Genomic DNA, 27,791 nt, shown 5'->3' with positions numbered 1-27,791 from the left:
GCTTATGGGAGACGGTGCTTTCTCACTGCTCACAGTTTCATTCCAAACAATTTTCAGGGGCATGGCAGTTTCAGTGTGTCTTTTTCAAGAGTTCCGAGAAATCTCCTTGACTGGGTGGACAGCTGAGGATTTGTTTCTCATCCAGTATAGAGTTAAAATCATATGTTAGCTTCATAGATTATAGAAATATAGACTTTGTATATGGTCATAAACTACTGCACTTGAAAACTCTAGTAACTGAGATTTTGCAGAGTCTGTATGTGCCTTAACAGTAAGTTGGTTCACTTTTAAGATGACTACATTAAACAATTTAGCCAGAATCTTATTTCAGATTCTGTGATAAACAAGTCGGCTACAGTAGATAAAAAGATAAGTTGTGTGCACTGCTTAGCAGAACAGAGGTTTATGTTAAATGTAAGAAAAATGATTATTTCTTTAATTTTTTATACAGATGACTGCCAATGCTACAACCTAAGTTTATTAACATTTTAAGTTAATGTTTCAAAACTGCACTGAGTTTTTATAAAGATTCCTGACTATTCTTTAAATTAAAAAATGATCTATTTTTAAACAAAATATGGAATTAAAGGGTAAGACCATTCTTTTCTTGTTTCAATAACACATGGAAGCAGGTATACAGAAGGTGGCCACTTGTGCAGGTGTATGGCAGGGTGGTAGCTCTTACAGTCTCATTCAGCTAAATAATGCTTTTGTAGAAATGTGCATTATAGACTTGCACTCTGCTTTTCAAAAGTTCTCTAGATGAACTTGCTCACAGACCAGTGAAAATATATATATTCTCTCCAAACTTCTGCCCTTGCTTTTTTTTTTTTTCCTTCAAATTCAAGGCATGGTTGGAAGTTCTTGGTAGCCTAATAGAATTCTGGGCTTTCATTGCTGTGGCCTGAGTTCAGTCCCTGGTCAGGGAATTAAGATCCTGTAAGCCATGTGGTGTGGCCACCCCCCAAAAAAATCAAGGCTTGGTGACAAGGAAATCTGTTATACAGATTCATAATCTTTATATGCTGATACCTAAAATACATTTACATGTATTCATGACGTACAAATTCATAACCTTTACCTAAATGGTTAGGACAGAAGTGTTGCCTGTTCCAAACCTGAGCTTTTCCTTGGGTTGGATTCTGAACAGTCATTCCTTTGAGCAGCAAGAATAAAACAACTTCTTGGGGAAGGCAAAGCTGGGGCTGAATTAAATCCTTCCTTTGCACTGGAGGACACAGGGGTTCTTGTGTGCCTTCCTCCTGTGCTTTCCTGGGGTCTCTCTTCTTTGAGTATTGGGAATCAGGAAATAATCCGTTTAAATTGTGTCTGCCACAAATTACCTGTGGCTTTGAGTAAGTCTTCTCAGGGCTTTCTCTAGAGTGAGGGATAAACTAGTCATAGTTTATCAATTTATCAGGCATAGTTTATAGGATTTACTGAATCCTAACCATTCTAACCAATCCTAACCACAAAGAACTTCCATCTATGCCTAGTTTATCTCTAGACTGATTTCTGAAGCCCCTGCTAGCCCTCAGGTTCTGAGGATGCTTTTTGACTGTTCCTCTTCTTTATGTGTAGGAGTCCCCCAAGTCCTCACCCCCAGTTCCTTCAATGTGTATTAAAGTATAGTGTGTATAAGAACTTAGATTATAGGAGCAGGGTTTGTATAATCCTGTTTGGGTTGTCTTTTTTGCTCATGAGTATCATCCTGGACTGTATGTTCGTTCTTTGAGAGAAAGGATAAGGTTTTCTTCCTTCTCACCAAACGTTTTAACTTCCCACCCTAGTAGATAAACTCAGAGTGGGGAGTAGGTGCCTTTTATTCTTATTGTTAATGTTGTACACTTGGTTATTTCTTAGAGATAAAGCTTTCTGAATTTCCTGTCTAGCTGAGCAGAGGGTCAAGAGTTCTGACCCGGCCTGAGGTTCTGAGAGTCAGCCAGGGAAATGGGTGATGGAGGAAGGGAGAGGGGCTGGCCCTCATTTCCTGGGGCTCTTTCCTTCAGAAAGGATTGTCTGAAGGATCACAGAAAGGATACACAGAGCACCAGATCCTGAGTGGGGAGCAGAGAAAGGCTGGAGACCCCCAGCCTTCTTCACTGTTAACTGGAGGCTCCAGCTAGGAGTTCGGAGAGGACAGATCAGTGTGGTCATGAGACAGGGTTTCTAGAGCTCCAAATGAGAGATGCAGGCAGCCTTTGATAGATTCCAGCCATCAGGACTGTGGGCAGGAGAGATATTTAGGATCATAAGGTTGTAGATAGTTCCTCACTCCCAGGTGTATTGACGTTGAATCTAGTGAGCAGTAGAACTTGACGTGATTGGTGAAAAATATGTGTTTTCTTGATTGCAAATTAAATTTTGTGTATATACTTTTTTAACTAGTGAATAGACAAGCAGGTTGTTTCTGCACACGTGTTTTACTAGGCGTTCCTATGAGGTCGCACTACTGTCGTCTGCTTCCCAGCGCCCCACAGCTTCTCCGTCGCAGCGTTTCCACTTAGCCAGCTCCTTCGCTGCTCTGAGGGCCGCGCAGGGCAGTGGCGCTATTGACAGGTAGCAGATGTAGTTCTCGAGGGCGGGCTTCCACGAAAGCTGTGACCAGAGAGGCCATAGAGGGGGTAATCGTTACTCCTTTAGACAGCAGAGATTTCCACGTTCTCTAAGCAAATTATCAAAGCATATTGTATAATATTTCCTTTCCTGTCATATTTTCTTTTTTTTTTGGGAAGTTATTTTATTTTATTTTTTCTTTTTTTTTAATTTTTATTTTTACTTTATTTTACTTTACAGTACTGTATTGGTTTTGCTATACATTGACATGAATCCACCACGGGTGTACATGCATTCCCAAACATGAACCCCCCTCCCACCTCCCTCCCCATAACATCTCTGTGGGTCATCCCTGTGCACCAGCCCCAAGCATGCTGTATCCTGCGTCGGACATAGACTGGCGATTCGATTCTTACATGATAGTATACATGTTTCAGTGCCACTCTCCCAAATCATCCCAGCCTCTCCCTCTCCCTCTGAGTCCAAAAGTCCATTATACACCTCTGTGTCTTTTTTGCTATCTTGCATACAGGGTCGTCATTGCCATCTTTCTAAATTCCATATATATGTGTTAGTATACTGTATTGGTGTTTTTCCTTCTGCCTTACTTCACTCTGTATAATCCTCTCGTATTTTCATTTCTCCTCATAGTTTAATTGCCTAAGGAACTGCAAAACCTATCAAGCCAGAAAACCTCTGTGGTTTTATAACACATCCCTCAAGTTTTTCCTTAATAAACCAATGCTTGCTGATGTTGTCTTCGAAATACAAGGTACGGTTCAGTTTTTACAAAGTTCATCATTTGTTTTAGTTTCTTGTTTTAACTTTGTTTCAATTTTGAGTATTTTGGGTGAAGGAATGACTATTCTCTATTGTAGGATATAGATTAATGGTACTTGAATTTCTACAAATTCTACAGTTTCTAGAAAATTTCATTTTCTAGGGAAATGAAATATTTTATTAAAATAAGAAAATAAATTTATATTTTCCTTAGTTCGTTGTTATTGTTACCCAGTGTTTCGTTAACTTTTAGGACCTAGCTGGGGATAGAGCGATGTTATAGATCACCCACTTGTGTATTTTGTTTGTGTATTTCTTCAAGATCGTAGTTTTTAAATCATTTGAAACTAGCCCCCTCAACATTTAACATTACATCTAGTTTATGTTTTCCGCCCTTTTCCTTTTTATTTGAGCAAAAGATGTCTGTAGTTACTACTACATTTACTTCTTAATGACCCTCAGAGCTATTGCTGCTTTTTAGCTCTGTTGGAAAGTAATGCTACCTAATTTTAATAAAGATGAGCTCTTTTAATGCTCATTATTGTTATTCGCTTGGATAGTTTGTCACTTTAGTAGATTGAATGCATAGTCTTAAAAATGAATTGTGAAATACCTTTAATTCGGAAAAGTTGTTTCAAATGAATTAAGTACACTTTCAGGTGGGCCGTTACTAAAAGGAAGATTTAATTTAATTTTATGGTAGAAATGTATGGCAGCTAATAGTACCTTACTTTTTAAAAATGTTCACCAGAAGGATTTGTTTTGCTTTTAACTCTGGTCACTTGCCAAGACAAACAGTGAATTGGAAACTTTCCAAAGTGCCTTTGGGTAAGCGGCTGGTAGTAGCTGCAGTGTGAGTGCGGGCTACTGAGAATGGGACAGTCAGTGACCTTGAAATTATGTAAAAAGGGATTTGGAGGAAAGAAGGCTCACAGTTGACCAAACTTCCTTATAATTTGCCTAGGAGGCACTGACGCAAATTATTGTACACTATTATTTTGCAATATTATTTTAATATTTTGCACTGTTATTTTAGTGTAACCTGTTGGAAAGAGTTTCATGGGGAATGTGCAGTGCATGAAAATACATGTTACACTGAGAGGAGAGAGAGCAGTGATACATAGCCTCCTGCTTTTCTTCGGTGATCCCACCCACCGACCCTTCGCAGGCACCTGCTTGCACCCCCACTGTGGCAGCGGCCGGACCTGCAAGAGCCCCCTGTAATGCCTGCGGATACCGCGTGGCAGCTGCTCTGACGCCCTTTGTGGCCTCATCAGCTCCACACCCGAGGCCCCCAAGGGAGTCAGGAGCGGAGAGGGGCAGGAATGAGTGAGAGCAGGGTCCTGCAGCACCTCTGCCATCCACTGGTGGAGAGGCTGCCTGGCTCTGAGGAGTGGGGAGGGCAGCTCCCGGAGCCGTGGTCACGGCTCTGGGGAGGGTCTGCAGCCCTAGCTCCAGCCTTGGCTTTGCTTTCCAGACAGTGTGTGCGTATCCTTGGGCCAGTCCTCCGTATGTCCGCCTGGAGTCTTCTCATTTGCAAAGTGAAGACCGTGAATCATGTCGATTCTAAAAGGTCCCTTCTAGTGTTAAGCTTGATGAGACGGTAGTGACAGAGCAGGTCAGGGTGTTGCTTGGAAGCATTTTTACTATTTAATAGGTTTGGCTGTGTTACTTTGCTTTTCGGATCCTCTGTTTCCTCACCTGTAAGATGGAGATGCTTGTGTCTACCTGGGAGAGGGTGACTGGTCGTGAGGGTGGAGATGATGGTGCATGGAAAGGCACGTTTAGAGGCCTGATAGGCAGACCGCACTGCTGTTTTCTGTGCTGAATCCAGGGCTGAGCAAATCCTTTTTAAAAAATGTTCAGACATCGCTGACACTGAGTGGAGTTGACATGAGATATAAAACTATGACTGAAATAGTCACCAAATGTACACATATACAAATGTATAAATGTATACAATGTGTACGTAAGTTTGTGTCTTTTCCCATTAAATAAAACTAGTCACAGTAAATTTTTGGATACGATGTAGAAAGATATGTTTCCTTTTGACATTTGAATCTGTGCCTTATGAAAAATGCTATTACAGAGCTACATTCTGTCTTGTTTACTTAGTACATATTCTGAACTTCTCTTGAGCTAGACAAGTTTCCTGTTTTCAGGATAAAACAAAAGAATGATTCTAAAAATTTCATTTTTGAAACTTGGCAAGTAGTGTGAAGAAGGTATAAAAAATGTAGTATTTTAGTATGTAATAAAAACAAGGATCCTTAATAATCTGTGCAAAATTACTAGAAGCTGGGCTTTAAATATTGTTTCACTCTTAAAACTCTTTTCTGAAAAAAAAAAAAGTAACAACAATTTAATACTACAAAAGAAAGTTACTTTAGGTCTTGATGTTTTCAAAGGACATATTCATCTGTTAACTAGAAAACTGAGGTCTTTTTCCCCCTGTGATTCTTCAGCTCTCAGCTCTATCCTATTGCTGTTGTGTAAATAATCACTACCTTATTTTCATTTACATGTTTTATACTTTGCTTATATATATATATACACAGTGTTTAAAAATGTGACTGTACTGAGGTATTGTATTACAGTCTCACAGTAGAACAGTTTATAACACCAGAACAATAGTTTGAAAGGGTGAGAAACAGAAATGGGTATTTTCTTGATTGGAGGTGTAATGGTTTTTCAAACTCAATTCCAAGCTTGAAGTGGGCCTTAAAAATGCTTGGAGGCCCTGAGTGTTCTGTTCTAGGTTTTGTAACTCCATTGTTACCACAGTTATCAACAGGAAATTTCTGTTCAAGTTTCAAGGTTACCCATCAAGTTTCTTTCCCATCTACTGCTATCTACTAGGTGTTTTTTATTTTATTTTATTTTTTAGCCAATCTTAAATTCCTCTGCTTAACCCAAATTGTAGTTTATTTAAGCCATACTCCTAATTTTTTTTTCTTTTTTCATGGTTCTTTATTTAAGATTTTAGAATCTTCAAGTTGAAAGTCAAATTGCATCACCTATTTGAATTCTTCATTAATTGCTGTGTACAAATACACCCAGCACACTTTCGTTGTGGGAACTGGTCACCCCCCAACCGATAGACATAGTAACATTGAGGGTGGGTGACCGAAAGGCAGAGAGGGGGTCAGGAAGGGAGGCTGCCTGCTGGTAGGTATGGGGACCTGGCAGGAAAACTCCTGAGACTTCTCCCTGAACGCACGGGAGATGGGTCTGTGCAGGCGCTGGGCAGTGAGCACAGAACTGGCGCTGTTTGTGCATCGCATGTGGGTCCCCAGGGGTTATTGGCTTTGGGAGAAAGTCACTAGGCTTGCGCGGAACTTTCTTCTTTTTTTCTGAGTCAGAAGATGTTGTGCTTGGATATTCAAGAGCATGAAGAACCCAGTAACTAAATATTTTGGAGAAGAATATATGCCCCTGAGAAGTATGAGATTTGGGGGCTGCCGGATGCAGACTTGTGGGCAGGGCAGAGTAGTCTGGCTCATAGAGTTACTTTCTGGAAGGGGAGAATTTTGTCACTCACACTGGCTGCGGTGTCTTCCACCAAACTAAAAGTTTGGCGTCTCCACACAGATATAAAGAACACACTTTTGGACTCTATGGGAGAAGGCGAGGGTGGAATGATTTGGGAGAAGAGCACTGAAATGTGTATATCACCATATGTGAAACAGATCACCAGTCCAAGTTCGATGCGTGAAACAGGGCACTCAAAGCACTGGGACAACCCAGAGGGATGGGATGGGAAGGGAGGTGGGAGGGGCGTTCAGGATGGCAGACATGTATACACCCTTGGCTGATTCATGTCAGTGTATGGCAAAAACCACCACAATATTGTAAAGTCATTAGCCTCCAATTAAAATAAATTAATTAATTTAAACAGACAACAAAAAGATAATAAAAGTTTGGCGTCTCCAAAGTGAGGTAGCTCCATGTTTCTCATCTTTGCACGTTCAGTACCAAACATGGTGGTTGTCACGTGGCAGATGCTTGATGGTGATCTGTTGATCTGATCTAGACTGAGCTGAAGGCCAGCTCAGGAAGTGGGAATGGTGAGCCCTAGGTTACCTGAGTCCCGTCTGCCACAGCCGTGGTCCCTTGGCATGGTAGTTGGAGGGCTTAGCAAGTTTCACTGGAGAGTCAGTTCAGTTTCATGCACTTCAGTGAGGCATATAGGCTGAAAAGTGAAAAGTGAAGTCTCTCAGTTGTGTCCACCTCTTTGCAACCCCATGGACTGTACCCTGGCTCCTCCATCCATGGGATTCTCCAGGCAAGAGTACCAGAGTGGGTTGGCATTTCCTTCTCCAGGGGATCTTCCCGATCCAGGGGTCAAACCCAGGTCTCCCGCCTTGCAGGCAGATGCTTTACCCTCTGAGCCACCAGGGAAGATATAGGCTGAGGGGCCTTTAAACTTTAAAGCAGCCCTGGCCCTCCCACAATGTGCAGGCATTATTCATCTAGCAAGGGGAGGTTCCCTGTGGAGGTAGTGTGACAGGGAGGAAGCGGGGGACTAGATCATCCATCCTCTTCTGAATTTTCCGTGAAGTCTGAAATGTTGCCTTTGGCCCCACAAGAGTTTCCCTTGCCATTCTTGTTGTGATCTATGAACTGCTTAGGCTAAGCATGATTTATTTTCCTGTTTCTGATACACGGAAGCCCAGCCAAGACTGTACTGTGAGTAATGGCTGTGTTTCCTTGGGAGGGCACATGGGTAGGGGTGGGTAGTGGTATTTCAAGCCAATTGTAGAGGAATAGATGTTTTGTTATAAAAACATGTAGCAAAATATTTCACTTCAGTGTTTCTAGCTTCAGGAAATAAAAACTAAGTAACAAATAATTGCCTGACTTGTAAATTGTTCCTGTCAAAGCCAACTTTTAAACTCTCTTAATTTTTCAATTTATTTAAAAAACTAAAAAGTGTCTGGATTTTAATGCTGGTTGTCACCCCCAGATCTGGTTTTTGAATATCAGCTTAGCTGTGCCTAATGCAGTACCATTCTGATTGGAAGGAAAATTGCTAGAACAGTAACTCAGGAAGCTTATCGCCCTTAGCTTTTTTTCCCTGTTGAACCTTACAGGTACGACGGTGCCGGCCCACAGGGCCATCCTGGTGGCCCGGTGTGAAGTGATGGCAGCCATGTTTAACGGGAATTACATGGAAGCAAAGAGTGTTCTGATTCCAGTTTATGGTGTTTCCAAAGAGACTTTCTTGTCGTTCTTGGAATATCTATATACAGACTCCTGTTGCCCAGGTGAGCCATTGTACATGTTAGATGATGATGATGTTCAGTCTCTAAGTCATGTCCAACTCTTTGAGACTTCATGGACTGTAGGCTCCTCTGTCCTCCACTGTCTCCCAGCCTTTTCTTTGCTCAGATTCATGTCCATTGAGTGGACATGATACTATCTAACCATCTCATCCTCTACCGCCCTTTTCTCCTTTGCCTTCAATCTTTCCCAACATCAATGTTGGGCTTGCCTCATGGCTCAGTGGTAAGGAATCTGCCTGACAATGCAGGAGACCTGGGTTCAATCCCTGGGCCGGGAAGATCCCCTGGAGAAGGAAATGGCAACCCACTCCAGTATTCTTGCCTGGAGAATCCCACGGACAGAGGGGGTAGGGGGGGGCCTACACTCCATGGGGTCACAAAAGAGTTGGACACAAGAACTAAGCAACAAGAACATGTTAAATAGAATCTCATAATTCTTTCTTTCCTGATAATCCATTTTGAGACATTGCTTTCTATGAAACCTCTTTTCATTTAAGGTTTGTGGGAGCTGACATCATGGAATGTGCCAAGCAGGTGGAGGTGATGTTGGGACAACAGAGAATTTTCGTAGTCAGTTCAAGTGTCAGAGTGGTGATTGGGTGCCTCTTGTGGGCTCTCAGACCCTGGGATAAGTTCACGTGTCTCTGCAGCGCCGACTGCACGCTGATCCCTGCAGGCCCTCTGAGGTGGAGGCGTCTCATGGTGCTCAGCGGCTACTCCACTGCCGCAGATTAGGGCGGAACGCTCCCTAGACACTGTCCTTTCTTTCATGAGAACAGGGTTGGGCGGCCACTTTTATGGCTCTGACTTCTGATTGAGGCCCTTTTAAGAAATTTCAATATTCTGAGATTCCTGTGGTTGTCACTCTAGCCCAGAGGATGGCCTTTTTCCAACTTTTAATACTAAAAAGTCTGACTTTTTCTGACTTCTAGAATCATACTCTCCTAAAGCGGACTTATCCAAAAACTTTTCTTCAGTGGTTTAGAATGCCCAGTGGACTGTAGGATTTATTTCCCTGTTCACCGACTGTTGACTGGGAACTGTCTGTGGCAGCTGCAGAGTGGACCAGATTTTGGAGGTTCCCCGGACCTGGAGGCACTTTAGAGAAACTGCAGAGCCCTTGCCACAGACCCAGAGCCTTGGGATGCAGGCATGGAAGCCCCTTTTAACTAGTGTTTATCCTTTGACCACCAGATGGCTCCCACTGCAGATACAACCAGAATAAGCCCTGGTGGTGTAGTCCAGGAGTCTGAGGCCTTGGTTACAAGGACTGTACCAGACACCCTTGCCAATATAAAAAGAAAATACACCTTTCAAACCATACCTCTCTTCAGGCTTACTGCTTTAATTTTACATTCAGAAATGTTTGTTATTGAAATCTCCTAAGTTATAAATAAGTCATGAGCCCTCTAGTGAAAAGTTTTAGAAATTCCAGGACAGAAAATTCTTTTAATTGAATCAGTTCTGGTCTTGCAGCTATCTATAGAATGTTTTGGAGCCAGTTACAGTCGTTAGTGTTAGAGACTGGCTTATAATTGCTGTTTAGTAAAAATGAAAGCATTGATTCTCATCAGAATGTCTGTTACTGGGTATTTTATTATTTTGGCATTGGAAACATTTGTATATTAAAATATTTGACTGGATTTGGAATAATAAGGAAATTTGTTTTCTCAGTCATCCTCTCACTAGAGTAATCGAAGCTTTGGATTTTAAGTTTTATCTTACTAATTACAAAAAAATGCTCAGAAAAAGCAGCCGTAACTGTAAGACAAAATACTTTAAAAATGGTAAAAGGTGAAGTGTGGGGGGAATGAGTCAAAATGAATAAACCGAAAGTTAACCTGGATACTGGAATATTTGCACTGGGAAACTGCAGAAAGGAAAATATTCATTTTGATAAATATTTATCATACACACTATTCTTGGTTCCTTGCTACATTTAAAGAGGGACAAGAAAGAATTACATGAAAAAAATCGTTCGACATACATAGAAGTGTTTTAAAAGAAAAAAACTAACAAAAAAACACCTGGGTGACTGCAGGGATTTAGGGAAGGGGGATATTTTAGTGCTTAATTGGTCCAGAGTATCAGTTGAGGAAGAAGAAAGAAGTTTTGGAGAAGGGAGTGGAGGTGATTACTCACCAAAGTGAATATACTTCATGCCACTAACCTTTGCACTTAAAATGTAATGTTCCGTTTACACTTAAAACTTTTTGTTACGTTTATTTTACCACAATAAAAGCCAAACAAACCTGGGGACTTAAGCCAGAAGGAAAATTGCAAGGATTTAGTATACTTTCACTTGGAAAAGGAAATGGCAACCCACTCCAGTGTTCTTGCCTGGAGGATCCCAGGGACAGGGGAGCCTGGTGGGCTGCCGTCTGTGGGGTCGCACAGAGTCAGACACTACTGAAGCGACTTAGCAGCAGCAGCAGTATAGCTAACAGACAGAATTACCCAGTAGCCCTGGAGTTGATTATGAAGGGCAACGGTAGAATCTCTTTTCTCTGGAGAATTGAAAACAACAACAACAGGTTCACTTCTGAGTCCAAAAGCGTGAATGAACTCCACTTAAAATGGAGTCATCATTTGGCTTGCTGACTCAACTCCTGCAAGGCCTTTTCTAGGCATTCTCTGTGACACTGGTTGGTACAGCCAGCACTTCTTCGTTTTTGCTGCTGTTCTGTGGCGAGGTCAGAAAGGAGATGGTGTTATCGCCCATTGTCTCTTCTCTCCCTTCCTTGCGTCAGCCGGCATTTTCCAGGCCATGTGCCTCCTGATCTGTGCGGAGATGTACCAGGTGTCCAGACTGCAGCACATCTGTGAGCTCTTCATCATCACCCAGCTGCAGAGCATGCCGAGCCGGGAGCTGGCGTCCATGAACCTCGACATAGTCGACCTGCTCAAAAAAGCCAAGGTAATTGGCCCCTGCATTTCTGGTTGGTTGATTTTAAAAATAATAATAATAATTACAAAAATTATATTACTTCAAACATTTTGTTTGCTTGTTTCTCAAGAGTTGCATTTCCCTTAAGAACTAATGAAAAGTAGTGAAGAAAAAATTTGAAGAAGGCAGTGGCAACCCACTCCAGTACTCTCGCCTGGAAAATCCCATGGATGGAAGAACCTGATGGGCTACAGTCCATGGGGTCGCAAAGAGTCCCACACAACTGAGTGACTTCAGTTTCACTTTTTCACTAATGAAAATTAGTTTGGAAATATGGCTACATGACTTAAATGTGCCCTGACAACATCTCTGCAGAAAATTTTGGAGCATAGTGTTTTTGAGCAATCCTTTTCTAAGGAGACAGTTGCCAATATGGAATTTTCCCAACTGAATGGTGGTGGTCCTTGTTAGCGTCAGTCGTGTGTGATGCTGTATTGCTCTGTACAGGCAGTAGAGAAAATAGAACTTCCCTTGAATTTCCCTGAAATGATCCCATCTTAGGATTCCTGAGAGAAAAATGGAGTCATCGTTTAAACTGCCGACCCACTCCTTCAAGGCTTTTTTCTAGGCGTTCCCTGCGACACTGAATGATTCATACGTACTGAAAAGGGATGGTTAGTCTGAACTCATGTATTTGGTCATTCATTCTTTCATACGTCTGTTCACTTCTCGAGCATGTTTTGCAGTTCTGCTTGTTTGCCGGAGGTGTTGACGGACTTGTCAGTCTCTTCGAGCATCTTTCGTTGAAGCGTCTCAATGTATGAGGAGTTACTCTAGTATTCCATGGCCTGCCCTGAGACAGCCATCAGGGCACAGTGACTGACTCTGGACTTACATTAAGCTGAACCTTCTAAGTCTTTTTTTTTTTTTCTTCACAAAATTGTATTTGGTCCATCCTTACAGATGATCAGGACTTTGTGAAATCTGGCATACAACATATTGGTTGTCCCTATCAACTTTGACATCCAGAATTAGGAAAATATGACAAGTTTGTCTTCATCCAAGTTGCTAAGACAGAGCCACGTAAGGGGGCAAAGGACTGACTCTCTGACAACTAAAAGATTACCTCCATGCTGTGTTAGTCACTCAGTCATGTCCGACTCTTCGCGACCCCATGGACTACAGCCTGCCAGGCTCCTCTGTCCGTGGATTTCTCCAGGCAAGGACACTGGAGTGGCTTGCCATTCTTTCTCCAACCTCCATGCTGAGATGAATTCATTAATCCCTGTGTCCATTTCTGGGAATGTAAGGGAATTCATTTAAAGCATCTAGGTCTTCTCTTATCATCTCCATAGCTATTTTTCATTTCTCTCATAATCAAGTCCTCAGATAGATGTATTTAATATTAGAGAAAAAACAAATTAAAAAAAAAAGAGATTAACCCTTATCTGTCTTTGAGATAGAATTACATTGAGCTTGGGATTCATAGCTATTCTCTAGATTTAGGTTAAAAATTTTTTTTATTCTTCCTAGCATTTTCACATGCATTTTTGAGTATCATTTTCATACATTCTAACAAGTCTTTCATACTTTAAAAAAAAAATGTGCACAAGCTTTGTTTTCCTTATCTTGTAGTATCCTTTTACATAGTTCACGCATAAGAGAACTTTCTGCTTGGTTGCATTGATTTCTTTAAGTGCCCCTCCCTCAAACACAGACACACCACGCAGTTCCTCATGAAAATCATTTATGATTGTATTGTCAGAAATTCTTCCTGACCTATTTTCCCTGAATGTGCAGTTTCTGACTGTGTGAGTAGTATCCTTATTTTTCCTCTTGAATTTTTAAAGTCTAAAACACCAACTCTGCGTGAATTTTACTGTTTCTGAAGACTTTTCTGTTTGCTAGCATTAAGCCTGCATTTGCTCATTTTCCTTTAGTCTGTTCCTGGCAGTCCCTAATTTGCCAATATGAATCACAGAAACAGGATCAATTTTCTTCCCAGTTCTCTTTGAAGTTCCTAGGTTGAGGTTCAGCTTAGCCAGCCAGTCCATCTGTCGGTCAGACTTTGGTTGACCTTCCCCCCATTGCTTCTTTGACTTCTGTTGTTTGGCACAATTAGACTTCTAGTGGCTCTCTGAATAATTGAGATTTCCAATCCCTCTATCATCTCTGCTGGTTTTGTATTGTATGTCAGGAAAGCATCATTCATACTTTAAAAAAAATTTTAATAGAGAAAGGGGTCACAAAGAGTTTTAGGCAGGAGATGATTACTTGTGTTTTAAAACATATTTATTTATTCTGGCTGTGTCTGGTCTTAGTTGCAGCTTGTGGGGTCTAGTTCTCTGACCAGGGATTGAATCCGGGCCCCATGAATTGGGATCGTGGAGTCTTAGCCACTGGACTACCAGGGAAGGCCCACATCATTCGCAGTTTTGGTACAGATGAGAAGTTTTGGTATTCTCTCACTTCTGCTGGAACTTTCCTCTAACCTCTCTCAGTTCTTTACCATGATTCTACCTTTAGATTCATATATTTCCATCAGGTTGGAATCTTAACAATCAACAAAGGCTTTTATCCCCCCCTTAATCAGATCAGTTCCTTTAGATCGAGGTAGAAATGCCCTATTCCTCCTCTCCTTTAAACCTTATCTTGGCAGACTTTGGTGATTCCTATGAAGTCCTATTTATTCTCATATTAAAATGTTAAGTTCAACTTCTTATAATCTGTGCATTGATATTTGGCTTCTTCAAGCTACCATTTTTGTTTCTGACAGTTTCCTTGTGAGTTGGGGGCGGGGGGTTACTTTCTCCATCATTACTATTCTTCACAGGGCTGTTAAATGCTGTGGCATTTGCTTTATGGTATTTTTTAAAATGTGTTTAAAAATGCCATTATTTATTTCAGTTTAAACTGTCCTCTTGAGTCAGCACATATTCTTCCCAAAATGTAGTTTTTCCAGTGGGATGCATTTCATTTCTTGCCAAGAGCCCATAATTATAAAATCTTCAATCTTATTCAAAAATAAAATTCTGCCCTTGAACCATGTTTTTAATAGCCAGCTATTCATTTCTGTGATCTCCCTCTCTCTTGAAGTCACAGCCTGTAGGAAGTGTTCTAATCAGTGAAAACATAAAGTGAAAAAAGATTGTTAAAATGTGATATAGTATTAAATGAGCTATAAAGGAAAACTCAGCAGTGGCCACAGGACTGGAAAAGGTCAGTTTTCATTCCAATTCCAAAGAAAGGCAATGCAAAAGAATGCTCAAACTACTGCACAATTGCACTCATCTCACATACTAGTAAAGTAATGCTCAAAATTCTCCAAGCCAGGCTTCAGCAATGGAGTTCAGTTCAGTGAACCGTGAACTCCCTGATGTTCAAGCTGGTTTTAGAAAAGGCAGAGGAACCAGAGATCAAATTGCCAACATACGCTGGATCATGGAAAAAGCAAGAGAGTTCCAGGAAAACATCTATTTCTGCTTTATTGACTATGGCAAAGCCTTTGACTGTGTGGATCACAATAAACTGTGGAAAATTCTGGAAGAGATGGGAATACCAGACCACCTGATCTGCCTCTTGAGAAATGTGTATGCAGATCAGGAAGCAACAGTTAGAACTGGACATGGAACAACAGACTGGTTCCAAATAGGAAAAGGAGTACGTCAAGGCTGTATATTGTCACCCTGCTTATTTAACTTCTATGCAGAGTACATCATGAAAAATGCTGGACTGGAAGAAACACAAGCTGGAATCAAGATTGTCAGGAGAAATATGCAGATATGCAGATGACACCACCCTTATGGCGGAAAGTGAAGAGGAGCTAAAAAGCCTCTTGATGAAAGTGAAAGAGGAGAGTGAAAAAGTTGGCTTAAAGCTCAACATTCAGAAAACGAAGATCATGGCACATGGTCCCATCACTTCACGGCAAATAGATGGGGAAACAGTGGAAACAGTGTCAGACTTTTTTTTTTTTGGCTCCAAAATCACTGCAGATGGTGACTGCAGCCATGAAATTAAAAGACGCTTACTCCTTGGAAGAAAAGTTATGACCAACCTAGATAGTATATTCAAAAGCAGAGATATTACTTTGCCAACAAAGGTCCATCTAGTCAAGGCTATCGTTTTTCCTGTGGTCATGTATAGATGTGAGAGTTGGACTGTGAAGAAGGCTGAGCACCAAAGAATTGATGCTTTTGAACTGTGGTGTTGGAGAAGACTCTTGAGAGTCCCTTGGACTGCAAGGAGATCCAACCAGTCCATTCTGAAGGAGATCAGCCCTGGGATTTCTTTGGAAGGAGTGATGCTAAAGCTGAAACTCCAGTACTTTGGCCACCTCATGTGAAGAGTTGACTCATTGGAAAAGACTCTGATGCTGGGAGGGATTGGGGGCAGGAGGAGAAGGGGACGACCGAGGATGAGATGGCTGGATGGCATCACTGACTCGATGGACGTGAGTCTGAGTGAACTCCGGGAGTTGGTGATGGACAGGGAGGCCTGGCGTGCTGCGATTCATGGGGTCGCAGAGAGTTGGACACGACTGAGTAACTGAACTGAACTGAACTGAAAGTCTCTTCTCTTATAATTCAAAAATTCCGATTTTGTACAATTAAAATCAGGGCTTCCCTGGTGGTTCTGAGGTAAAGATTCCACCTGTCAATACAGGAGACACGAATTCAATCTCTGGGTCAGGAAGATCTCCTGGAGGAGAAAACGGCAACCCATTCCAGTATTCTTGCCCAGAAAATCTCATGGGTAGAGGAGCCTAGCAGGCTATAGTCCATGGGGTCGCAAAGAGTTGGACTCAGCTTAGCAAGTGAACAATGCCAACATAATTAAAATCAGGGACATTTGAATTTACATGTTAAATATTCCCACATTATGACTTAAAAAGGGTGGTACTTGAGTTTCTTCCTTAAGATTGGAGATTACAAATCTGTTTTCAATGCAGTATTACTTATTGCTTACATGATGGCTCAGATGGTAAAGAGTCTGCCTGCAATGCAGCAGACCCAAGTTTGATCCCTGGGTTGGGAAGATCTCCTAGAGAAGAGAATGGCTACCCACTCCAGTATTCTTGTTTATATACTATTTTTGAGTATAACAAGAATACTGGAGTGGGTAGTCATTCTCTTCTCTGTAAGAGAGCTGGGGCTTCCCTGATAGCTCACTTGGTAAAGAATCTTCCTGCAATGCAGGAGACCCCAGTTTGATTCCTGGGTCAGGAAGATCCCCTGGAGAAGGGATAGGCTACCCATTCCAGTATTCTTGGGCTTCCCTGGTGGCTCAGCTGGTAAAGAATCTGCCTGCAATGTGGGAGACCTGGGTTCGATCCCTGGGTTGAGACCATCCCCTGGAGAAGGGAATGGCTACCCACTCCAGTACTCTGGCCTGGAGAATTCAATGGATTACAGTCCGTAGGATCGCAAAGAGTCAGATACGACAGCGACTTTCACTTGAGATCTATTAATATATTTAGCCTAAAGGTAGAAACAACCTAAATGTTTATCAACAGATGAGTGAATTAAACAGATGCAATACGTGCAGTGAGACATTACTCAGCCTTAAAAAGGAACCAAGTTTGTGTGTATTGTGATGTGTGTGTGTGCTCAGTCATGTTTGACTCTTTGTGACCCCATGGACTGTAGCTCACCAGGCTCCTCTGTCGATGGAATTTTCCAGGCAAGACACTGTTGGGGGTTGCCGTTTCCTCCTCCAGGGGATCTTCCTGACCCGGGGCTCAAAGCTGGGTCTCCTGCATCTACTGGCAGGCCAGTAGTACCACCTGGGAAACCCATGTGTGTGTGTGTGTGTGTTTTAATTGGAGTATAGTCGCTTTACAGTGTTGTTAGTTTCTGCTGCGCAGCAGTATGAATCAGCTATTTGGATATACATATCCCTTTCCCTCTTGCGCCTCCGTCACCCACACCACATCCCAGAGCACCTAGGTCATCACAGAGCTTCCCGTGGTATACAGCAGCTTCCTGCCAGCTATCTGGTCTACACATGGCAATGTGCGCGTCAGTCCCAATCTCCCTATTCATCTCAGCCTTCTCTTCCCCGTGTGTCCACGTCTGTTCTCTACCTCTGCGTCTTTATTCCTACCCTGCAAATAGCTTCGTCAGTACCATTTTTCTAGATTCCATATATATGCATTAATATATGATCTTTGATTTTTTTTCCTCTAACTTAACTTCACTCTGTATGACAGGCTAGATTCATCCATATCACTGCCAATGACTCAGTTTTGTTCCTTAAAAAGTAATGAAGTTTTAATGCATGCTGCCACATGGATGAACCTCGGGGACCGTATAGAATAAAGTAGAATAAATCAGTCAGAAAAAAGACAAACAGTACGTAATTTTGTATAACCTATATGAGCTACCTGGAATAGCCAAACTCATAGACAATAGAACAGTGGTTGCCAGAGACTGCGGGGGGGAGGGTATGACAAAGGGGGAGTTATTGTTTAATGAGTACAGAGTTTCCGTTTGGGATGATAAAAAACTTCTGAAAATGGACAGTGGTGATGGTTGCACAATGATGTGAATATACTTAATGCCAACAAATTGTACAGTTAAAGGTGGTTAAAATGGTGAGTTTCATGTGACGTATATCTCACCACAGTAACATTGAAAGAACTAGCCTCGTGTTCCAAGTTGCCTGTCAGCAAGTTATTATAATCCGAATTGCGTGGTTGGATGGATTAGTCATGGGTTGGAGGTGTCACTGGGTTGGCACCAAGGTGATGATGTCATGGCCAAGTTTCTGAGTCTCCCTTTTACCAGCTGTTGGAACTCAGGATAAATGTGCTGGAAATCCTGCTCAGTGCAACCTACATGCCAGTTACAAGCAGCTATTCATCCATAACCTCACAGAAACACTTACATGTTGAAACTCATAGCCTTAGATCGATGACATTCCCTCCTCAAAATATTCTTTGCTTTTCTCTGCAGGTGAATTTGTTGAGATATGGCCAAGTGTATACCTTTATTAACTCTAATCCCCTCTCTGCCACACAGATATAAGTGTAGTTTGTGAAGGCCATGACCTTAGATGAAAAGCTTAAATGAAAATCCTCGAGAATCTCCAGTAGACTTTGTTACCCACAGATGTACTCATGCATCTGCTTAAAAGCCTTTTTAAGCTCCTGTGGCCACCGTAACTGTTTCTTCATTTGATTCGGTTTCTTCACTGATGTGATTTTATTATGATTTGTTAGTAAGGCTCCCTTTTCCTGCCTGCTGTCAGAGTGGGCTGAAGGTTGCATCGTGTACAGACACATTAAACATGGAATTGGGCCGTCCGTGAGTTCTCCTGGACCATTCCCTCAATCGTATCATCATGTTGACGGTCATTAGGTACAATATTGTTTCACTTTCCATTTTTCTTGCAGTTTCACCACTCTGATTGCCTCTCAACCTGGCTGCTTCATTTCATCGCCACTAACTACCTCATCTTCAGTCAAAAGCCTGAATTTCAGGATCTTTCAGGTAGATCGCTAATTAATGTTTTTTGGGGAAAATGATACTCTTTTTCTTAGATTTGAGACATAATTTGTAGGAATAGTAGTTTTTAAAAAATAAGTCAGTGTAAGACATTCCTTTTAAGTATGCAGTGTGGTAATGAGGATGCTTATAATACCTGTGTTTCATAAGAAGTTGACACATGTTGCACAAGACGCTTTCTAATGCTGGTTTCATAGCTCCCATCCATTTTTAAGTGCTTTTTTTTGTGTGTGAATTAGATAAAGTGGCCTCACATGGTATTTGGGTGTGATAAATGAGATTTGGTTTTAACCATCTAAGTCAGAACCAACATTTAAATAGTTCAGCTTTTTAAATTCTCTTCTTATAAAGAAAAATTTATCCCGACTTGTACTGGTTATCTCCTGTCTCTGTATACATCCATCATATTACTTGGCAATAATAATTTTTTTATTGATCAAAGAGCGTTGCAAAGTTTACTGAGCAAAGAGTATACTTAATGTGATCTTTTAAGGTAAATTATAGAGATTAAAACCAGTCAAATGGTGAGCTTCTGAGTGCTGCATACGATGAAAGAAAATGAAAATAGAGGAGTCATCAAGGTAGTCAGTTTGGATACAGTGGTTCATTCATGTTATTGCCTAGAAAAGAGTCAAGGAACAATCAAATTATTGATAAAAAGGAGAAGGTAAAGATCTCCCAATCAGGGAGTTTCAAATGCTAAGCAGAGAAATCTCCCTAGCAATGGCCAAAGGTCTTGCAAGGTGGGTGGGGGCAGGAGCGGGGTGGGCAACAGAGAGGAGGGAGGGGTAGGGGCCAGACCTTGTTCTTGAGCTCCTGGCAGCCGCCTTCATCCAGAGTACTTCCATTTTACCTGTAGAAATCTTCTATGTAAAAATTGGCTTGTAAAAGAGCATCTGATGCTAGATGTCCACCTGTTTTGTTTCCATTCACCTATTCATTACATAGTTAGGGAAACCAAGAAACACACAGTCAGTTTTGGGCAGATGTATTCAGCCAGTCAACACACATTGGATGCCTGTTGGGAGCCTCTTTTCATAGAATCTTAACAGTGCAGGAGAGGAACATAACACATCATAGCAGGAACAATAGATATTTACTGTTTACTTTGTGCAAGAACCAGAGTTCATTCTTAAACATAAGGCATACATCCCCTTGCTGTTAGTAGGGGGCATTCTTACACAGTTATTCTTTAATCAGGCAATTAAAAATGAAATAAATGGACATTTTGATTTTAGGGCCACCTTCATTCGTGAAAGACAAGATGGTTTTCCAATGACTGTTCTGTGTAGATGTATGATACACGTGTGCTTCCTAGGTGGCACTGGCAGTAAAGAACACGCCTGCCAAAGCAGGAGGCTTAATAAGAGACGTGGTTCAATCCCTGGGTTGGGAAGATCCCCTGGAGGAGGGCATGGCAACCCACTCCAGTATTCTTGCCTGGAGAATCCCATGGACTGAGGAGCCTGGCATTTTAAAAATTGAAATTTCTTACTTCTTTCGAAAAGTTGGAAGATCTGGTGCTTCTGGGCCTGTCTTCCGAGCTGGCAACACCCTGAAGTGGAGCCTGACTGCACGTGTATCTGACACAGTGCCACAGTCTCCTCTCTTCCCAGATGCCTGACTCCTGGCCTACTTCACATGGTCCCTTGAAATTGAAAGGCTTCATGTCACAGTCCCCTTACAGCTTCATTTTCAACCTCAAAAATTATCAGATTATTATTGGAATTACAAGAAATGTTTTCCCTTAACTGGGAATTTTTCTTTGTTAGAGGTGTTTAGAAATTGAAAAGTGAGACTGGAAAAGATCTTATGTTAATGCTGCCACTGATACATCATAACTCAGTGAAAGAGCTCATAAAATACTAGGTGTATTTTACATACCAGATTCGTATGAAAGCAAACAGCAATGCACAGGAATATGTTACCCTTGGCACTTATGGATTCATTATTCTGTTTAATTTATCTCAGTATTATGTTATATATTATAGCCTTTTTTTGGTCTTGTTTTGATTTTTGCTGGCTACCAGACCTCATCTATGATAAATTTTTTCTCTCTCTTTTCTTTAATGTTAACCAAGGCAGCAGTCTTATATCACTTTTGCTAAATGTACAATTAATTTCCCGGAGCAGCTAGGCACCACAGCCTGGATCAGGACCTTGCTAATCCAAATTATAATACATGGGGTCAAACAGTAGATGGAGAAGTGGAAAGTGGCTTAGCAGAAGGAAACCTAAATGCCCACAGAAGGGAATGCTGACGAGAAACAAGCTGATCCAGCCAGCAGAATACTGTAAAGCCTTAAAAATTTGTGAGTTTTTGAGAAATTTCAGAAAACAGAATGAGACTTGGGGCTGAAAGCCGCAGAGCTAGCTGAATGCTTTTGCTACGCTCTGTCCCACCCAGGCAGGGAACTGCTCCCTCGTCATCACAAGAATTGGGGGTTTATTCCTGGAAAAGTTAAAACTAAAAAAGCTAGAGAATCATAAACTCAGAGTGTAGCTGAGATTGGGGCAAGGAGCTGGGCTGAAAACACAGGGATCGCATGAAAGTACACACATTATGCGGGAAGCCTCCAGCCTCCTTCCCGCCTCCAGCCTCCTTCCCGCCTCCAGCCTCCTTCCCGCCTCCAGGTTCTAGAGTTTGGGCAGCCAGGTATTTGACTCCCACCTTGACTCTTCACCAGTCAGCAAGTCCTGCCCATGCCCCAAAGATTTCCAAACAGCTTTCTAGGAGAAGGCAATGGCACCCCACTCCAGTACTCTTGCCTGGAAAATCCCATCGATCGAGGAGCCTGGTGGGCTGCAGTCCATGGGGTCGCAAAGAGGCAGACATGACTGAGCGACTTCACTTTCATTTTTCACTTTCATGCATTGGAGAAGGAAATGGCAACCCACTCCAGTGTTCTTGCCTGGAGAATCCTAGGAATGGGGAAGCCTGATGGGCTGCCATCTATGGGGTCACACAGAGTTGGACACAACTGAAGTGACTTAGCAATAGCAGTTCTAGCATTTCACTTTTAAATATGAAGAGGTTAACTGAGGAGCAACTGATATTTGAGGCACTGTCCAATGGGAAAGATGAATACCGAAACAAAATGAAGAAAAATGGAAGAGAAGGAATTTGTAGGAACAAAGAGTAGAAGGAAATCTTAAAAAAAAAAAAACCCTGTAATTAATATCTGCAGAGAATAAGAGATACATGTTTGTAAAACATAGAGTGTGATAAAAGAGAAACAGCATTCATAGCGACTGAGTGTAGAATAGTGGTTGCTGGGATGTGGGGGAGGGAGGACAAGGAGTTGATGTTTGATGGGTGTAGAGTTTTGGTTTTGCAGGATGAGAAGAGTTCTGGAGATTGGTTGACAACAATGTGAATGTACATAACATGACTGAACTGAACCCTGTAAAACAGTTAAGGTGGTAAATTTTATGTTACATGTATTTTAGCATAATTAAAGAAAATGATAAAAGAACAAGATGTTGCTCTTGAAAATTAGAATAGGATAGCAAAAAAATAAAATAACAGAACAACCAAACAACTAAATAAATAAACGAGCAGAAAGGTCAAGGTAAGGAAATCTAGAAAGTAGGACAAAAAGGGACAGGAGAAAAAGGGTTTAAAAAAAAAAATCAGAGGCTCAATGCAGGAGTGAAGTATTTGGGTGATAGAAGTTAATACAGGAAGAAAGAAAAAAACACTGAGGAGGAAATTATCAAAGACATGATAGAAGAAGTTACCCCAGTACTGAAGAAACTGAGTCAGTGTATTAAAAGGCTCTGCTAAGTGCTCAGCTTAATGAATGAACAAGGTCCATCACTGGGCTGTGCAGGAACACCAACTTATAAATAGGAAAATCTAAATGTTTATAGAATAAAAAAACCTACAGATGACTTATCAGCGACTGTGAATCTGCATGGTAGTAGAGTTCTTAACAACCTTGAAAACTAGGAAGCAGTGGGGTACTGTCTTTAACATACTGAGGGAAGATTCCATACCAGACCAGATGATCTGTTGAGTGTAAGATGCTTCATCACAAACAAGGTCTCAAAAATACTTTATATGCTTGCCCCCCTTTCAGGAAGCTAATAAAAGTTGTGCTTCACCAAAACTAGAGAAAGCAGAGTGGAAGACTTGAAGTCTAGGAGCAGAGGGGAAAAGAATTGAGAGGACTTTAGAGTTCGGAAGGTTGAGTTAGCGACAAAGAAAACTAAATGAAAAACACAGAGTCCTTTATCTCCAGGAAAAAGAAGTCTTACTTGAGGGGGAGGCGGGGGGCAGGGGAAGGACGTAATCAAATACTACTTGATGAATCAATGACATGATGTATATAATTGTAAGTCACAGAATAGCGTGAATCCTGATGACCTATTGAGAGGAGGGAGGAAGTGTACAGCAGAGCGTGGATCTCATCTGTTGCACAGGAAGCCAGTACTTAATATTGAAAGTTGATCCCAAATAGAATATATTCAATTAACACTCTTTTTCTAAAACTTTTAGTGGAAGAACGAAGTTTTGTTGAAAAGCACAGATGGCCATCGACTGTGTACTTGAAGCAGCTTGCGGAATACAGGAAGTATATTCACTCCCGGAAGTGTCGTTGCTTAGTAATGTAACCTGGAGTTTTATACACATGCATTTTTTTTTCTTGTTATTATGAAGAATGGGTTACTTTTGGGTTCCAGGAGAATTCTTGCAACCGAAACCAATATGGGAGTTTAAAAAAATCACCATTCAGCTTAACGTGCTTATTAGATCTTGTTGGAAAAAACTACTATTGTGATCTTAAAAGGGAACAAAATATACTGTAGGTTAAAATGAAGACTTCACCCTAGCATATAAAGCTGTGTACAGCTACTTTTCCCTTTAAGATTCCTTCCTGGTTTAGTGATATGAATACCCCTTTCATCTAAGAAATGTTCAGATTTCTAAAAAATCACGTAGTATTAATGCAGAAATTTCATCATCTGATTAATTGCTCTGTTACAATAAGGGCCATTTAAAGACCCAGTTATGACTGTTTCTATAATGAGAAATCTAGGAGACTGATCAGACTGAGAAATTGTCCTGGGATTTTAAACATGAAATTCCACCTTATTCCAAATCAAGTGACAATGTTCAAACCATAATGAAAAAAAAATCTGTTTTTTATCTGAACAACCCACCTGATCCACCTTGCCTGTCTTCCATGATTCTTATTAGTCAGGAAATCTGTCTAGGGCTGGCTCTGTGGCCGTGTAGCCTGTGTGCTCACACAGCGCCCCCTGCTTAGAAGGGCACCATGCTTGGTCCACTACCCTGCGATCGCCGTCTTAAAATTCATGATGTTTGAAGGAGGGCCCTGCATTTTCACTCTGTACTGGGCCCCCCAGATTATGCATATCTCCTTGCAGGGTATGTTGTCTTGCTCAGAACATTATTTTCTCTGAAAGCAGAAAAGAGGCACTGACATCAAGCAAAGAGAAGGAAGCTTGCTGAGGAAAGAGATCACATGGGGTTTCCCCCAGGGGGACGTCTGTACCACCCAGGGCCTCTCTCCTCTGCCACCTCAACTGGCAAGCGAGAAATGCATTGTGTTGACTTCACTTTGAGACACTCGGAGTCCTGGCTCCACACAGATAAATACTTCCCTGATCATTCTCTAAGACCAGGATGTTGGTAAAAGTGACTGGCCGGTGTGACTTTAATATGCATTTATGAAAATGCTCGTAGGAAAAGATGCTTTCTAGAGAATTTACAATCAAAGGCTCAAGAGTTTTCTTTCTTTTAGTGTATTTGCTAACATTAAGACGTCGGTGGCTTGAACTGTGTGAATTCTCTCTGTGGACTGATAGGGTATTTAATGAAGAATAACATGAATCTTGTCCTTCAGGATTTTATCTTGTAAGTTCAAAGAAAGGATATAAATCAAGACTTCTTACATGGAAAGAAACAGGTACTAAGATAGAGGACAGAATTATAGTTTCTTTTGAATCACATGTCAGCAGAAACAATTACATCAGAAGCTTGCAAGCTGAGAGATGGAAAATCAGATTACTATTTATTGTTAGCATGCTTTTCATCTGTAATAAAGTATTGGAATATATTTTTATTTTAATTTCCAGTGACTTTAGAATACACATAGTTTTTAACCACCTATTCTAAAGTTTGTTTAAACAGTTTTATGCCATAGATTAGACACAATACTCTATAGTTAGTCCTTAAATATTTGCCAACACTGTCAGAATAAAACAGTAAAAATCCTCTACAAATATCTTACAAGAAACCTGTTTTTAATTGGATTGTGTTAATACAGATTACTGGAATGCATTTTTAGTTTTTGTATTTAATTCATTTGAATTAACTCTCCCACTTGACAAGGATTAGCATTGTAAAGAATAAATACTGAAGTAGATTTTTAGTAATTCATTCACGTTTAAGGCCTTTTGAAATGTAATGATAGCCTTTTGCTTTTCATAAGCATATCCTTACCCCTACATTAATTACAGCATTATGTCTTAGTAACTTTTAATCTAGGAAACTGAAAAATATAAGTGCTAAAGTAAAATATTTCCTTGAAGATACTATTTAACACATCTGTAGACTATAGATAGTTTCTAGGTCGTTGGACCTAAGCGGAAGTTGGGTTTGGGAGCTGCTGCCCTGTTGGCATTGAGCGCGTAGTTTTGATCATGAAAGGTCTTTGCCACCTGCGAGTGACTCAAACACACAAGTGTCACAGCTCTCCTGTGCTATCAGAACAGTAATCAAGTTAGATTTTAACCTAGACTCTTCAATACCTTTGGATTAACTCGATTTAAAGTAACAAAGAGGTTTTTTAAAAAAAACAAACTTACAAACTGTCTTGGAAAATGAGTTCTCTTTTAGAGTTTTTCTAATTGAAAGACTATTTCTAGAAGAATGTATGCTTTGTGCTGATCTCTGCTTCAATATATTTATCGGTCATTTCATTTAGAGAAGATACTGAACGGTATCAATAGAACTAAGGCCTTTTCTTTCTGGGCCAGATTTTCACCTTATATAACCCTTTATATACTTCTGACTACTCTGTGTTCGTATTGTAGCAGAGTAGGCGTATAATGTAGAAGATTTCGGAAACCTAACTGAAATTCACCCTGTCTAATCCAGCGCGGTGGTTTCCTGTTGGGCCAAAGCAGAAAACTGAAGAATTTGGTAAATTTGACTCTGTGGACAGCTGAACTTCTCAACTATAATTTTAAAAACTACACTACACTGATAGAGATAATCAGACAAAAATGTCCTCGCGTGTTTTATTTAATTTAAATCATCTGTTTAATTCTGTCTTTAATAATTTTGCAAAGAAGGGTATCTGTGTATTTTAATATAGCCTGACCTGAATTTATATGTTTTTAGTTTTAGTATTTAACACTTTTGTAACAAATAAACCTTTTTTTAAAACAAGCTTCACACAGTGTCGTGTAGTTATTTTCACTTTGGATGTGAATTGCTGAAGTAAATTTGGGAATCCTGCCTTGTATGTCTCAAGCATAATTATTTTGTGAAAACCGTTATATGCAAAATATTTAGAATGTTGATATGTTAGCTGTGATAAGATAAAGAAATTTAAATTTAACAACTGGTAGAATTTCTCTTAACAAAAATATATCATTTCTTTGGAAAAAAAAAAAAGCTTTGATAATTATGTAGCATAGAAACGAGCACTTATGTGTTATTTTGGGGGCAAGACTTTTGAGAAACAGAGGCAACGCCACATAATAGCGGGTTAAGAATTTGGGTCTTTCCAGCAAAATGAAAAGGCACCCTACTGACTAGGAGAAAATATTTGCAAGTTCTATATCTGATAAAGGGTTAGTGTCCAAAATATGTGAAGAACTCATATAACTCAATAGCCAAACAACAACAACAACAACAACAAATAAGCCAATTAAACAGTATGCCGAGGGTCTGAATAGACCTTTTTTCAAAGAAGACGTGCAGAAAGCAAGCAGGCACATGAAGAGACGCTCAGGATCGTTAACGTTCAAAGAAATGCCGATTAGAATCACAACGAGGCATCATCTCACACCTGTCAGAATGGCTGTCGTCAGAAGGACAGGAAACAAGTGTTGGCGAGGATGCGGAGGAACGCTGCGCACCGTTGGTAGAGATGTAACCGGCACAGCCACTGCGGGGAGCAGTATGGAGGCTTCACAAAAACCAGAAATGAACTGCCGTATGACCCAGCATTTCCACTTCTGGGTGTTTATCTGAAGAAAATGGAAATACTAACACAAAAAGATATCTGCCCTCCCGTGTTCATCGCAGCATTGCAGTCTTCGGGGTATTCGGATAACCTCAGTATCCACCCGTGGATGAATGGGTAAAGAAAACATGCCATATATATGTATGTGCACATACAGTGGAATATGATTTGGCCATAAAATATAAAATCTTAACTATTTGTGACAACATGAATGGTCCTTGAGGACGTTGTGCTGAGTGAAATAAATCAGAGAAGGACAAATACCATATGATCTCACATTGGTATTGCTGTTGTTCAGTCGCTAAGTCATGTCCAACTCTTTGTGATCCATGAACTACAGCACACTAGGCTTCCCTGTCCTTCACTATCACCTAGAGTTTGCTTAAACTCATGCCCATTGAGCCGGTAATGCCATCCAACCATCTCATCCTCTGTCATCCCCTTCTCCTCCTGCTTTGGATCTTTCCCAGCATCAGGATCTTTTCAAATGAGTCAGCTCTTCACATCAGGTGGCCAAAGTATTGGAGTTTCAGCTTCAGCATCAGTCCTT

General features: G+C 40.9%; 1 protein-coding gene across 1 annotated transcript in view; it reads left to right on the top strand.

Moving 5' to 3' along the window:
* RHOBTB3 (Rho related BTB domain containing 3) overlaps positions 1-26,439 on the top strand; it is a 61,904-nt gene extending 35,465 nt beyond the window's left edge. Inside the window, exons 8-12 of the mRNA XM_018050024.1 lie at positions 3,208-3,328; positions 8,430-8,603; positions 11,372-11,538; positions 18,905-19,001; positions 23,518-26,439. Of these exons, the coding sequence (XP_017905513.1) occupies positions 3,208-3,328; positions 8,430-8,603; positions 11,372-11,538; positions 18,905-19,001; positions 23,518-23,633 (675 nt within the window). The 3' untranslated portion in view covers positions 23,634-26,439. The remainder of the gene's footprint in view (positions 1-3,207; positions 3,329-8,429; positions 8,604-11,371; positions 11,539-18,904; positions 19,002-23,517) is intronic.

Source organism: Capra hircus, chromosome 7 (assembly GCF_001704415.2).
Source record: "Capra hircus breed San Clemente chromosome 7, ASM170441v1, whole genome shotgun sequence".
Classification (NCBI taxonomy): domain Eukaryota; kingdom Metazoa; phylum Chordata; class Mammalia; order Artiodactyla; family Bovidae; genus Capra; species Capra hircus.
This window is presented reverse-complemented; position numbering and strand designations above follow the sequence as displayed.